Here is a 13,852-nt window from a genome sequence, read left to right as displayed (position 1 = left end):
CTGATGTTACTGTTGAAACCTCAGGTTCAAAATGATGAAGGGACTATCGGACAATTTATGAAAAAACTATTTTGTTTTATCAGAACACTAAAGGTAGTCCTCGACTTACAACCACAACTGGGCCCAAAATTTATGTTACTAAGCAAGTAACTAAGTGAGTTTTGTACCATTTTACAACCTTTCTTGCCACAGTTGTTCGGTGAATTTACACTTGTTAAATTAGTAACATGGTTGTAAAGTGTTGTGTCTTCGCCCCCACCACCATTGAACCTGGCCTCCTGGCAGAAAGTGACTCAGAGAGCGAGGGGGAAGAGCCGACAGGGCTTCCCTCTGTGGAGCCTCCTTCTCTGGCTCCGCTCCAAGTCCCAGAGGCAGGCCAGGTGGAGGAGATGACTAGGCCTCTGTCTCCTGCATCTCCTCCCTCTCAGGCCATGCCTCAAGACTCAGCTGCTTGACAATCAGTCGTGGCTGGACCCCCAGTATCGCAGACAGGAGAGACGGCAACATCAAAAGAAAGGGTGGGCCAGGCCTAGAGAATGCTGAGTCACGGAGCCACACCCCACAGGATATAAAAGCAGGAGGGGCTGCCCTATAGTTCTTGTGACGAACAAACAATTGACTGTTGAAAACGTTGGCTGTACTCTGGCTCCTGGATTCTGTTTCGTTTCCTTCTGAACTTTGGGATTGTTCCAGCTCGGACTGCAGTCGCTCTGATAGATAAGAGGACTTGGCAAGAATAAATTACTAGCACATCTCGTCAGTTTGCGTTTCTAATTGATTGTGGTTGGGGGGACGGAACATAAAGTGAATCTGGCTTCCACATTGACTTTGCTATTCAAAAGTTGCAAAAAGTAACGAAGGACACTACAACCATCATAAATGAATCAGTTGCCTAGTGTCTGAATTTTGATCACATGGCCATGGGGATGCTGTAATGGTTATAAGTGTGAAAAACTGTCATGTCACTTTTTTCAGTGCCATTGTAACGTCAAAGTCACTAAACGAACTGTCGTAAATTGAAAACTACCTGTACTTATTTTGCCCTTGTATCACAAAAAGAAAATTCAGTTTATCCGATTTGAGTATTTGCTGTAGAAGTTAATGGAACTTTTAGTTATTGATTGGTCAATTTGATATCCATGATGGCAAGTCATCCAATTCTATAGAGAACTTCAAAAACTCAATGCTATAGAGAATTCCAATGTAACCACCTTGAATTGCTTTGCAAGTTCTAAAAGTTTTAAGAAATGCTGCTATTCATAACACAATTCCTTGGAAGGGAAAAAAAGACACCCTTTCCAAATCAGCTAATATGCCTCTCGCCCCATGACATACTTATTTTCTATGATAGTTTTATTTTTAATAGAAGAGTCTGGCTTTTTTCAATTGTCAGTTGGTGGAAAGAAAGCAATTGCCGTCCAAGGGAAATGATTCATTTCTGGAACTGTTAAACGTCTTCTCCAAAGTTTGGTTCTTTATTTTTTAGTTCTGCTGTATGTGAGGAAAGAAGCGGATGAAGTGTTTGATGCTTTGATGTTAAAATCTCCCACAGTGAAAGGCCTTATGGATGCAGTAAGTATTTGTCACCTCATCTCATATCTTATTGTATTAAAGCAGCAAACATTGATTTCTGGGGTAATTGCAGGAAAAGAAATAATAATTTTATATCTATACAAACTTAAAAATGACTGAACATTTATTCAATACCAACTAAAATGCCACAGAAAATGACATTAATGAGCAAAATATTTATTATATACATAAATTGAACATGTGTAGAGAAAAGAGTTGTTTATTTCAATTATCCTTGGCTACTGATATCTCTTTCCAAGAAGCTGTTCCAGATTGAAAAGGAACTTGAAGTAGTTCACGTCCTTTTTGATTAGTGACTTCTTTATTTTTGTCTCTGAACCTTGAAAATAAATAGCCATAACAGTGATTATGTGGAAAGAGTATAAGAGATTCTTCCTAATCCCTAAAGATATCAGTCTGACAGGACTGACAGGAAGAAATCTCTTAAACCTTAAACTGGACCTAAAACTTTTAATACCGTATATACTCGAGTATAAGCCGAGTTTTTCAGCATGTTTTTTGTGCTGAAAAACGTCCCCTCGGCTTATACTCGAGTATATACGGCTTATACTCGAGGTTTTTGTTTTTTTCTTTTTTTCACATTATACCGGATGGTGCAAACTTGGCGGGCTTTTGCATTAGCGCGGGGAAGCCCTGCCGGTGCAGTGAGAGGGCGGGGCGGGGGAGCCGCCAGCCTTCTCGGCTGAGGGGGGGAGGCTTTCCCTGACCGGTAGCTGCCTCATTTCCTCCTCGCTTATACTGAGTCCCAGTTTACCCCAGTTTTTTGGGGTAAAATTGGGGACCTCGGCTTATACTCGGATCGGCTTATATTCGAGTATATACGGTATTTATTTTTTCTAATCTCAATATTGTCTCAAAAGCAATTTGTTTTCTAATTATTTTGTTGTTCATCTCTATTTTTTTTAAATTTCCAAGTCTGTGTGAATTAAGCCTGTGGCAGCCCCCTCCTTTTTAAAAACCTTCCGTAACTCTTTCTTGCATTCCATATCTTGGGCAAATTGACTTGTTGGTGGATGGTGACAAATAGATTATTGACTGCATAAGATGTTGGTGGATGGTGACAAATAGATTATTGACTGCATAAGATGAGAAGGGATGGTAAAAATGTGAAACTGTTTTGCTGAGAAAGACTGTAGAGCAGGCTGATTGATTATTTGTATACTCAGGCAACTCTTAATGTGGCTTATCTCAGTAGCTTAAAACATCCGTAAAATCAATTTTAAGTATTAACATATTTTAAAATATGCTGCTATGTTCCACTAAAACTCACCAAAAGCTCCAACTGATTTCTTAAAGGATAAAAATCAACATTTTATTTAACCCCCCAACAGTATTATTTATTTATTTATTTATTTATTTATTCAAATTTATATACCGCCCTATCTCCCGAAGGACTCAGGGCGGTGTACAGGCATTTAAAAGACATATAAATACAATATAAAACAATTAAAAAACTGATTCTAAAAAGCCCGTAAATTTAGAATTAAAATATCAAATAAAACCCAATTTAAAACCAATAATTTAAAATCTAGCTCAGCCCTGCACAATTAAATAAATACGTTTTAAGCCCGCGGCGGAAGGTCCGGAGGTCCGAGCTGGCGAAGTCCGGGGTAGTTCATTCCAGAGGGTGGGGCCCCACAGAGAAGGCCCTTCCTGGGTGTCGCCAGACGACATTGCCGCTACCGACGGCACCCTGAGAGACCCTCTCTGTGAGAGCGCACGGGTCGGTGAGAGATATTCGGTAGCAGTAGGCGGTCCCGTAAGTAGCCCGGCCCAATGCCATGGGCGCTTTAAAGGTGGTCACCAAAACCTTGAAGCGCACCGGAAAGCCACAGGTAGCCAGTGCAGCCTGCGCAGGATGGGTGTTATCACGGGAGCCACGAGGGCTCCATCTATCACCAGCGCAGCCGCATTCTGGACTAACTGCAGCCTCGGATGCCCTTCAAGGGAGCCCCATGTAGAGAGCATTGCAGTAATCCAGGCGAGGCGTCACGAGTGCGTGGTGACCGTGCATAGGGCATCCCGGTCCAGAAAGGCGCAACTGGCGTACCAGGCGAACCTGGTAGAACGCTCTCCTGGAGCGGCCGTCAAATGGTCTTCTAGAGACAGCCGTTCATCCAGGAGGGCGCCTAAGTTGCGGACCCTTTCCATCGGGGCCAATGACTCGCCACCGATGGTCAGCCGCGGTTAGCTGACTGTATCGGGATGCGGCATCCACAGCCACTCTGTCTTGGAGGATTGAGCTTGAGCCTATTTCTCCCCATCCAGACCCGTCGGCCTCCAGGCACCGGGACAGCACTTGATAACCGTTGGGGTGGTCCGTGTAGAAAAGTACAGCTGGGTGTCATCCGCATACAGCTGGTACTTCACACGAAACCCCTGATGATCCCACCCAGCGGCTTCATGTAGATGTTAAACAGAGGGGGCGAGAGGATCGACCCCTGCGGCACCCCACAAGTGAGGCGCCTCGGGGCCGACCTCTGCCCCCCCGTCAACACCGACTGCGACCGGTCGGAGAGATAGGAGGAGAACCACCGATAAACGGTGCCTCCCACTCCCAATCCCTCCAACCGGCGCAGCAGGATACCATGGTCGATGGTATCGAAAGCCGCTGAGAGGTCTAATAGGACCAGGGCAGAGGAGCAACCCCTGTCCCTGGCCCTCCAGAGATCATCCACCAACGCGACCAAAGCCGTCTCCGTGCTGTAACCGGGCCGAAAACCGGACTGGAACGGGTCTAGATAGACAGTTTCATCCAGGTGCAAGGGAAATTGATATGCCACCATACTCTCTACAACCTTCGCCGCGAAGCGAAGGTTGGAGACCGGACGATAATTACCTAAAACAGCCGGGTCCAGGGACGGCTTCTTAAGGAGGGGCCTCACCACCGCCTCTTTCAAGGCGGCCGGGAAGACACCCTCCACCAAAGAAGCAGTCGTAATCGCCTGGAGCCAGCCTCGTGTCACCTCTCGAGTGGCCAGCACCAGCCAAGAGGGGCACGGGTCCAGTAAACACGTGGTGGCATTCAACCTACCCAACAACCTGTCCATGTCCTCGGGAGCCACAGGGTCAAACTCATCCCACACAATGTCACCAAGACCGCCCTCACGCATCTCGCCCGTATCACTGCAATCTTGGTCCAGACCATCCCGAAGCTGAACGATTTTATCGTATAGATAACCGTTAAACTCCTCAGCACGTCCCTGCAACGGGTCATCCCGCTCCCCCTGGTGTAAGAGGGAGCGAGTCACCCGAAACAGGGCGGCTGGGCGGTTATCTGCCGATGCAATGAGGGAGGAGGCGTAGCTACGCCTCGCTTCCCTCAATGCCACTAGGTAAGTCCTAGTATAGGACTTCACTAGTGTCCGATCAGCTTCCGAACGGCTAGACCTCCAGAGACTCTCCAGGCGTCTTCTCCGGCGCTTCATCCCTCTCAGCTCCTCGGAGAACCAAGGAGCCGGTTGGGACCTGCGCCGGGTCAGAGGCCGCAAAGGCACGACACGGTCCAAGGCCCCCGCCGCGGCCTGTTCCCAGGCCGCAACAAGTTCCTCAGTCGAGCCGTGAGCCAGACCCTCAGGAAATGGCCCAAGCTCCGTCCGGAACCCATCCGGGTCCATCAGGCGCCTGGGACGGAACCAACGTATCGGCTCCGTCTCCCTGCGGTGGTGAATGGCGGTCAGAAAGTCCAGGCGAAGAGAGTGATCTGACCATGACAAAGGTTCAATGACTAATTCCTTTAAGCCCAGATCCCTCAACCACTGACCAGAGAGAATAATCAGGACCAGGGTGCCACCCCCAATGTGAGTAGGGCCATCAACTACTTGGGTCATGTCCAAGGCCGTCATGGAAGCCATGAACTCCCGAGCTGCCGTCGATGGCAGGCGGACGATGGCAAGTTAAAGTCCCCATGACTAAAAGTCTGGGGTCTCAACTGCCACCCCAGCCAGCACCTCCAGGAGCTCGGGCAGGGCAGCTGTCACGCAGCAAGGAGCCAGGTGCGTGATCAGCATACCCATCTGACACCTATGACCCCATCTCACAAGAGGATTCGCACCCGGCAATCTGAGGTACAGTGGTCTCCCTCGGCTCTAGACTCTCTCTAATCACAACCGCCACCCCCACCCCTACCCTGGGCCTCGGCTGATGGAATGCACGGAAACCCGCGGGCACAACTCAACCAGGGCACGCCCCTTCAGTGCCCAACCAGGTCTCCGTAATGCCCATAAGGTCCGCGGAACCCCTGTATAAGGTCACAAACGAGGGGGCTTTGTTCACCACGGACCGGCATTGCACAACATCAGCCGGAGGCCCAAGCTCTGAGGATCCTGACCATCCGGGAACGGGTGAAGTCCAAGGGTCGGAGCGCGTGATCGCTTTCAAACATCGAGCACGCGCTCCCGAAACTTGATATGACCCTCGCCCGCCATACCTGCCTCTCCCACTTACCGTGTCAATAGAACCACCCTCACAGATAGGAACACACTCTCCCCATAACCTCTGGACCTAATAAAGAAAACCGCCATGAGCATGTGCAGGAACTGGCCCCTACCCGACGGGTTACCCCATTACCCGCCTTACCCTCCCACCCTTAAAAATTCCCTTTCTAAAAAACCCCATAAACCCTTCTTTTTAGCATGCCACCTCTGTGGGTCCCAAGACCCGTCATAGAGGCCGGCCCTCGATAGTGTGGTGGGCCATTCCTGCGAGGCGGGGGCACCTCGCAGGCGCAAGAGTTCTTGTGGCGAATAACGCATAGAATCAACCATCAGCTGGCTATGTCCCATTTGGCAGCCGAGATGTTATACTGGGATGTCATTCTGGAGTCCGGTAACGGATGGAAAAAAGAGATGGAAAAAAAGAGACAGGCAGTCCGTCCTAAAGAGATGTAAAGTCCATTATATCCTGATGGATTAGCAGACAAAAGATCGTAAACCGTCTCAGCCCATCCACCAGGTAGATGTTCCTCCAATGTGAATGGCCTTCCCATCCTCCCTTCCCTTCCCCACCCCCATTTCTCTAGGATGGGTAGCCACAGAATTTCCTGGCCAAATCATGTTGAGTGGTGGATTCTTCTAGAAAAGACAATTCTGGATAGCAAGAGGCTACGCTAAAAAGAATTTTACAGGCAAAAAACCAGCACCATAAATTATGCCTGGAAACCAGTGAAGCTCTCCCAAAATAGGTACATTCTACTGCAAGTAATTTTGTTCTGAGTCATTTTCAAACTGCAAGTTTGTCTGAGAGATGAGAAAAGTATCATCCATGCTTTTGACATCTCTGGTCCAAGATGACACACAACTGGTGGATCCACCAAACCTGGGCAAAAGTTCTCCTGGAGAAACAATAAATCTGGAAAAATTTCCAGTTCTATATTATGCACCAGATCTTTCTGGGGTATTCAATCTCAAAAGGCACAAAAGATGGAAATTTATGGAACTAAATGGCTTTCATGCCTAGAATAATGCCGTCTTGCTTTGATTCAAATATTGTCTGTTTTGCATGACATTTATTTGTACAATTTATTAGGTTGTTTTTTTTTACAGGCAAATTTATTTATTTCCTGTAGTTTTTAAATGACCATGTTTATTTTAATAATAATTAAATACGTATTATAATCTATTTATTGTATTTTTGAAAAATAATTTATTATACATTACTTTATGTTCCTTCTGGTGTATTTTTTTAAAAAACCCATCATGAAAGGCAGTGGGAACGACTAAATAGCTCACATTCATTGATGCCTCTTGCTAAATGGGTTGTTTGCCAGAAAGGGTAGGGTTTAGAATGCAGAAATATTTTAACCTGTGCGCTTTTGAAATTTATGCCACATTGCAATGCAAACCTGCTACAAATATGCTACAAATCTTTGGAACAGTGCCATCTTGATGACCTTCATATTTCACTTTCCATAGGGAAGGAAATCTTTCATAGATATATGTTATACTTTGACAAGGCAACATAAAATGTTTTTTTTCTTAAAATTGCATACTCATATACATAGATGTATGCTCACTTGAGTTAGGAAGTTCTTGGCACTTTAAGCTTAGCTACGTTTCCAGGACTACAACCCACCATAATCATAAAGCAAAAGCTCTATTGTTTACAACTTGCACATTTCTCCCATTTTTCAATTTTTGATCTGTGGGCTCACCCAAACTTTCCATACTTGACAGTATTTTCTTAGATTTATTATTCACATCATTTTTCTTCCTTTTACAATAGCACACCAGAAGAATGGGCAGTAAATCTTCCCATTCTGCTTTTTCCAAAGACAAGAAAATAATATGGCACCCTTGCAAACCGATTGTTATAACAGGAGCTCTCACAGGTAGCCATTGTATTGTCAAAAGCTCAGAAGAAGCAAGAATAGGATTGCTGAACATAACATTCAGACTTTGGGGAATAAAACTTTTTAATAAGTTGAAAAGAACAATAACAGAATGCACCATCAAATGAGAGACAATGTTCCATTTAGAAGGGACAGAACTTCAATTTTATCAGGAAATTGCAAATAGATTTCCACCTGAATTACTCTGTCCCACTTCTCTTCATAAAACCTTTAAGGCAAAATCAGAGGGACCTGTTTAATAGTAAGTTATAAGAGGACTATATAAAGGGACATATATTGTACATACTCAAAATAAAGCATGTATGTGTACCTACATACTAAATAGAATATTTGTTAAGTGCTGTATAGTTCAGAAAAACAATTCTGGAAATTGGATAACTCAGGGCTGTTATTAAGAGTCTAATTAGTCATTACTGACATCTAGAAATTACTAGTAAGTGATTAAAAGCAGTGACTCAGATTCCTGGCTTGCAATAATTTGCCACCATATCCATAATGATCAAAACAATAACTCTTGAATCTGCTTGCTGTTGGTGCCGATTGAATTTTTTTGGATTATCTACCTCCTGCTTTCATGACAAAATTCCTCCTGCTTTTGCTTGTGGGGCAGCACTGCTGTTTCTATCTTTATGGAGACCAAGGCAAAGTCCCTTAACGTTGCTTAAGAGCTTTTCTCCATTGCCATTTTCCCTTGGCTTGGCTCTGAGTCATAAGGGAAGATGTGAAGTGAACTCTTAATTAATTTCCAAGTTGCCTTTTTGCTCAGAATAGATCCCAAAGCTGAATTACAAATAAAAATGAAATATAATTAAAATGCTTAAAAATACATACACAATAAAATTAAAAACAGAGAGGCGTGCATAAGAGCACAAATGTGCCTACTGTTCCTGTCCTACTGTTTCCTTTCATTATATCCAATTTATATAATTACATACTTATACTCATATATATGCTTATATATTATATAGTTACTTCATGCTTATGCTTATATATACTGTTGTGACAAAATAAAATAAATAAAAATAAAAAGGAGTGCAAAAGCAAGAGATTATGGAGATAATTCATTTCAAATTGCTGGAAAGCCAAACTGAGCGAACAAGATTTAATAGTCTGCTTTAAGCGCAAAGAACCATTGTGCAGGGAAAGACCTTGCATAACTAGTTTACAGGCCAATATTTTCTTTTTCATTGGCATTATCCAGATAAATATTTTTCTCAATTAAGAACAGTCATTCACCACCAATTGTGGAATCAATAAAGTCTGCCAGGCTGTCCATAGCAAAGGGAAATTTTCTGTTATGCTCTAAATAAGAAAAATACAGTGAGCTCTTGACTTAGAAAATGGTACGTCTTCAATCTCTTTTACCTGTTAAACTAGACAGTACATATTTACCACATTTTCATTATGCACATGATACAAGGTCACCATATGACTTGCACTATATTTGTACCATCTCATTTCCATATTAGTGTATCTGGATCATCAATATGGATAAGCAGGAACAGTGATCAATTACTCTAATGAACTGGTAACATTTGACCTGATTATGCACACTAGGAAGATAACTATATAAGGGGATCCATCCTGTTCTTTTTTTTCCCCAATTAGATTTTTTTCCCTTGCATTTCAATCACTCTCGAGCCTCCCCCCAGGCGTTTGAACTCTTTTTACAGAAATTCAGAGCCATTTCAGTTATCTAAAGAAATGGTGTTGAGAAAGAAATGTATGATCATAACTAAAACAAGATGTGAGTTTTTAGACACATTGAAATTCATCACAATTGGCCATTAGGATTTTAGAATTTTATTTAAGGGACACACTGGGGATCAGAGGTTCCATTCTAAAGGAAAAGAATTCCAGTGTTTCTCAGCTTTAGCAACTTTGATAGATGTGATCTTCCGTTCCCAAAATTTCCTAGCAAGCACGCTGGGGAATTCTGGAAATTAAAAGTCCACACATTACAGTTTCTAGGGTTGAGAAATACTGATAAATCCTTTCCTGTTACCTTTCTCCAGCAGTCTTCTGCACTGTTGCGGTGAAGTGCTCTCTGAAAGTTTTTCAAGAGGCACAAGAAGGAAAAAGAGGAATCTTAAAATATTACCTCCCGCTCCCTTTGTCCAGTCTATTCTGATCCAACTCAGAGCTACTTTCTCAGTGGAGAAATGCAGATGAGGTGATCCTTTAATCCTTTAGTTTTAGGTCTGCAATTTGATTATGTTGACCTGCAATGGGAAAAGGTGTTTGCTTTGATGTGTTGTGAAAACTGGTTGCCAAGGACAGTTTGTATCCCCTGCCATCCCCAACCTCTCGTGGCACGTTTTCCCAATTTGAAAGTGTCCCTGAAAAGTTAGTTTGTTAAATTTAGAAAGACAGGGGAGTGTGTCCTTTAAGAATGCAGTAACAATTCTGAGATCCACATTTCTTAAGTGAAGAACATGCAGCAATATCTCTGCTCCCAGTCTCCATAAACATAGATGGATAGACCATGGTATCCTGCTGCGCCGGTTGGAGGGATTGGGAGTGGGAGGCACCGTTTATCGGTGGTTCTCCTCCTATCTCTCTGACCGGTCGCAGTCGGTGTTGACAGGGGGGCAGAGGTCGTCCTCGAGGGGCCTCACTTGTGGGGTACCCCAGGGGTCGATTCTCTCGCCTACCCTGTTCAACATCTACATGAAGCCGCTGGGCGAGGTCATCAGTGGGTTCGGGGTGAGTTATCATCTGTACGCTGATGATACCCAGCTGTACTTTTCCACCCCGGACCACCCCAACGAAGCGGTCGAAGTGCTGTCCCGGTGCCTGGAAGCCGTACGGGTCTGGATGGGGAGAAACAGACTCAAGCTCAATCCCTCCAAGACGGAGTGGCTGTGGATTCCGGCATCCGGTACAGTCAGCTGCATCCGCAGCTGACTGTTGGGGCGAGTTAGTGGCCCCAAAGGAGGTGGTCCGCAGCTTGGGCGCCCTCCTGGATGGCCGGCTGTCCTTTGATGAACATCTGGCAGCCGTCACCAGGAGGGCCTTTTACCAAGTTTGCTTGGTTCGCCAGTTGCGTCCCTTCCTTGACCGGGATGCCTTATGCACGGTCACCACGCCTGGTTACGCCTCGCTGGATTATTGCAATGTTTCTACATGGGCTGCCTTGAGGTGCACCCGGAGGCTGCAGTTAGTCCAGAATGCAGCTGTGCGAGTGGTAATGGGAGCCGCCGAGGCGCCCACGTAACACCTCTGCTCTGTAGTTTGCACTGGCTTCCTGTGGTCTTCGGTGCGCTTCAAGATCCTGGTTACCACCTTTAAAGCGCCCATGGCTTAGGACCCGGTACTTACGAGACCGCCTGCTGTTACCGTATGCCTCCCATCGACCAGACGCCTCACAGAGAGGGCCTTCTCAGGGTGCCGCCCGCCAAACAATGTCGGCTGGCGGCCCCAGGGTAGGGCCTTCTGTGGGAGCACCGACGCTCTGGAACGAACTCCCACCTGGCTTACGTCAAGTTCCTGATCTTCGGACCTTCCGTCGTGAGCTAAAAACATACTTATTTATTCAAGCAGGACGGGCATAAATAGTGATTTTAAATTGGGGTTTTAGAGATTTTAAACATTTGTAAATTTTTTAAATTTTTAAATTATCGGCCATTTATTAATAGTTTCTTTTAATTTCTTTTAATTGTATATACTCTGTATTTTATTTCGGCTGTACACCGCCCTGAGTCCTTCGGGAGAAGGGCGGTATAAAAATCTAATAAAACTAAACTAAACTAAACTAAACTAGATTAAAACTTCAATGCATTATCAAGATGGAAGAACTCTTCTGATAGTATTGAGAACATATGGGAAACACAGAAGGAGAAAGAACGTTCAGCCACTACTTGGAAGATTTTCTGTTGGAATAACTCTAGAAAAAACTTAGCTTGGACATACAGAGTTGCAAAAATCGTATTAAGGTAGCAGTGGTTTTGCTATATACATTAAATAAAAATATTTTATTACCAAAAGTTTTGGGAACAGTTGAGATAAATGGGTAGTATTTCAGAGCCTCATCCATTAATTCCATTATTTTTTGGAATCATTTGTGTTTCTCTTCTGTCAGCAAAATGTCTCACAAGAATCTTTCTCTTCAGCCTTGGTTAATGCCACAAATGGGGATCAAAGATTCCATTTTGCACATATAACTTGAAATAACTTGGTTATAATATACTTGAAAGAACTGCTATAACTCACTGCTTTGGGTGCTAACATTTTCGTAGAATCAACTAAGTTCTAAAATCTGTTATCTCATGCTTCATTTAGATTCTCTTTTGGGGATGAGGGCTGATGATTCATTGTCTTCTTTATAAGATGCTGTAGCTTAGAACCCTTTTCAGTTTGGCTTTCTGTCAATATGTCCAATTAAACTCCCCAGATTTCCAGATGGCACAGACAAGAAATTCTTTTTTAGGCTTGTGTGTGCCCATTTGGGCACTAGTTTTACGGTTGCAGATTCAACTAAAACCAGAACATCTGAAAAGGATCCATCTTGATTACTGTATTCCAAAACTACTTGCATTTATACTAAAATACGTGTTTTTGGATTGTAAGTGCAATCTGATCTTAATGCTATGCCTGGAGCAGCTTCCTCCCACCCCAGCTTCCATCAAGTGAAGCTTCTGGGCACTCTTTAAGGCTGTGCCATCTGTCTGGTTTCATGAAACTAAAGCATGGTTGGCTGCAACTGGATAAGGAAAGTTTATTGCCATTGCTTAGAATACTCTTTGTTACCTTCAACATTTGGAAATTTAGGCACAGCACCAGATCATGGTATACTCCCAAATTGCTTTCTGTCAACTCGCGAAGCTTTCCTGACTTGCTCCCGAATTGCCATAGGCAGGGGGATGGGGAATCAAGCCTCGCAGCTGCATCGAGGAATTTGCAGCTCAGTCAAAACAAAACACATCCCAGTCAGCCAAAGTCAAGGCCATCTCCACAGAAACATGCAACAGCCAGAGGGAGTGATTTCTACTACCTGCAAAATTGCTTTGTTGGGGAATGTGACTGATGACACACTTGGGGGAAGGGAGAAACAGGGTCAAAGGCAAGGTGCGAAGTCAGAGCTGGCTTCACTTGGTCCGTGCCGACATGGCGCTCCTAATAAACAACTGGATTTTTCTTAGAATTTGCTTGAGGCTCTTGCTTTCATTAGGGCATTGGTCAGAACCCTGACACTTTCACTAATCTGCAAAATTCTTGCAAGAAGATTCACTTTTGATGTTAGAGGCTCAGTTCTCAGACAGTTGATCTTAATTCATTCTTTAGGGGAGAAGCCTGTTTTAAATCAGTAGAGATGAAAGCCATAAGAAGGAAACCATGCAGAAAGTGTAGTATAGGCAAATATTAAAATACTAAAAGCAGCAGGAAGCTACACCTAAAAGTGCTCCATTTCCCGTGTGCATGTCCCACTGTGTTCTGGAGTGCAATCTCCAGGTTCTGCAGCACTAAGAAGGGACATTGTGTAGCCTGCTGTGAATTGCCTAAATCTAATTGAGGGCAGTGATTCTGCAGTAGGTTTGCTTTTAATAAATCTATCTCCTTTTCTTTTTCTTTTTTTAAATATAGATTTCTGAGAAATATGGCCTTCCAGCTGAGAAGATTACAAAGCTTTATAAAAAAAGCAAAAAAGGGTAAGAGAAACCAACTAATCCTGCAGTTCGTGTTTTTATAAAGTAGTCCTGAGACCGCAGCTAAGCTTTTAAATCTTTCATGTTCTGATATAAGCTCACGCTGCAAGACAAATTCCCAGCTCCAGGTTCACATGGGGATTGCAATAGATATCAAATCAACCACTGGCCTCTAATTAATCTGGGTGGTTCTGCTATAGTGTTCCTTAACTTGGTGCCCTTCAGATATTTTGAACATATCCTATCATTGGACAGCATGGAGATG

At 44.1% G+C, this 13,852-nt stretch overlaps 1 protein-coding gene across 5 annotated transcripts in view; it reads left to right on the top strand.

Annotated features, from left to right (window-relative positions):
• GRHL2 (grainyhead like transcription factor 2) overlaps positions 1 to 13,852 on the top strand; it is a 100,403-nt gene that overhangs the window by 81,487 nt on the left and 5,064 nt on the right. For all 5 annotated transcript variants that reach the window (XR_009154178.1, XR_009154177.1, XM_058175489.1 and 2 more), the window contains exons 14-15: positions 1,487 to 1,572; positions 13,526 to 13,590. Coding sequence is in view for 3 of the 5 variants with exons in the window: in XM_058175489.1 (XP_058031472.1) it covers positions 1,487 to 1,572; positions 13,526 to 13,590 (151 nt within the window). In the remaining 2 variants the exon portion in view is untranslated. The remainder of the gene's footprint in view (positions 1 to 1,486; positions 1,573 to 13,525; positions 13,591 to 13,852) is intronic.

The sequence above is a fragment of the Ahaetulla prasina genome, chromosome 3 (assembly GCF_028640845.1).
Source record: "Ahaetulla prasina isolate Xishuangbanna chromosome 3, ASM2864084v1, whole genome shotgun sequence".
NCBI classification, from domain to species: domain Eukaryota; kingdom Metazoa; phylum Chordata; class Lepidosauria; order Squamata; family Colubridae; genus Ahaetulla; species Ahaetulla prasina.
This window is presented reverse-complemented; position numbering and strand designations above follow the sequence as displayed.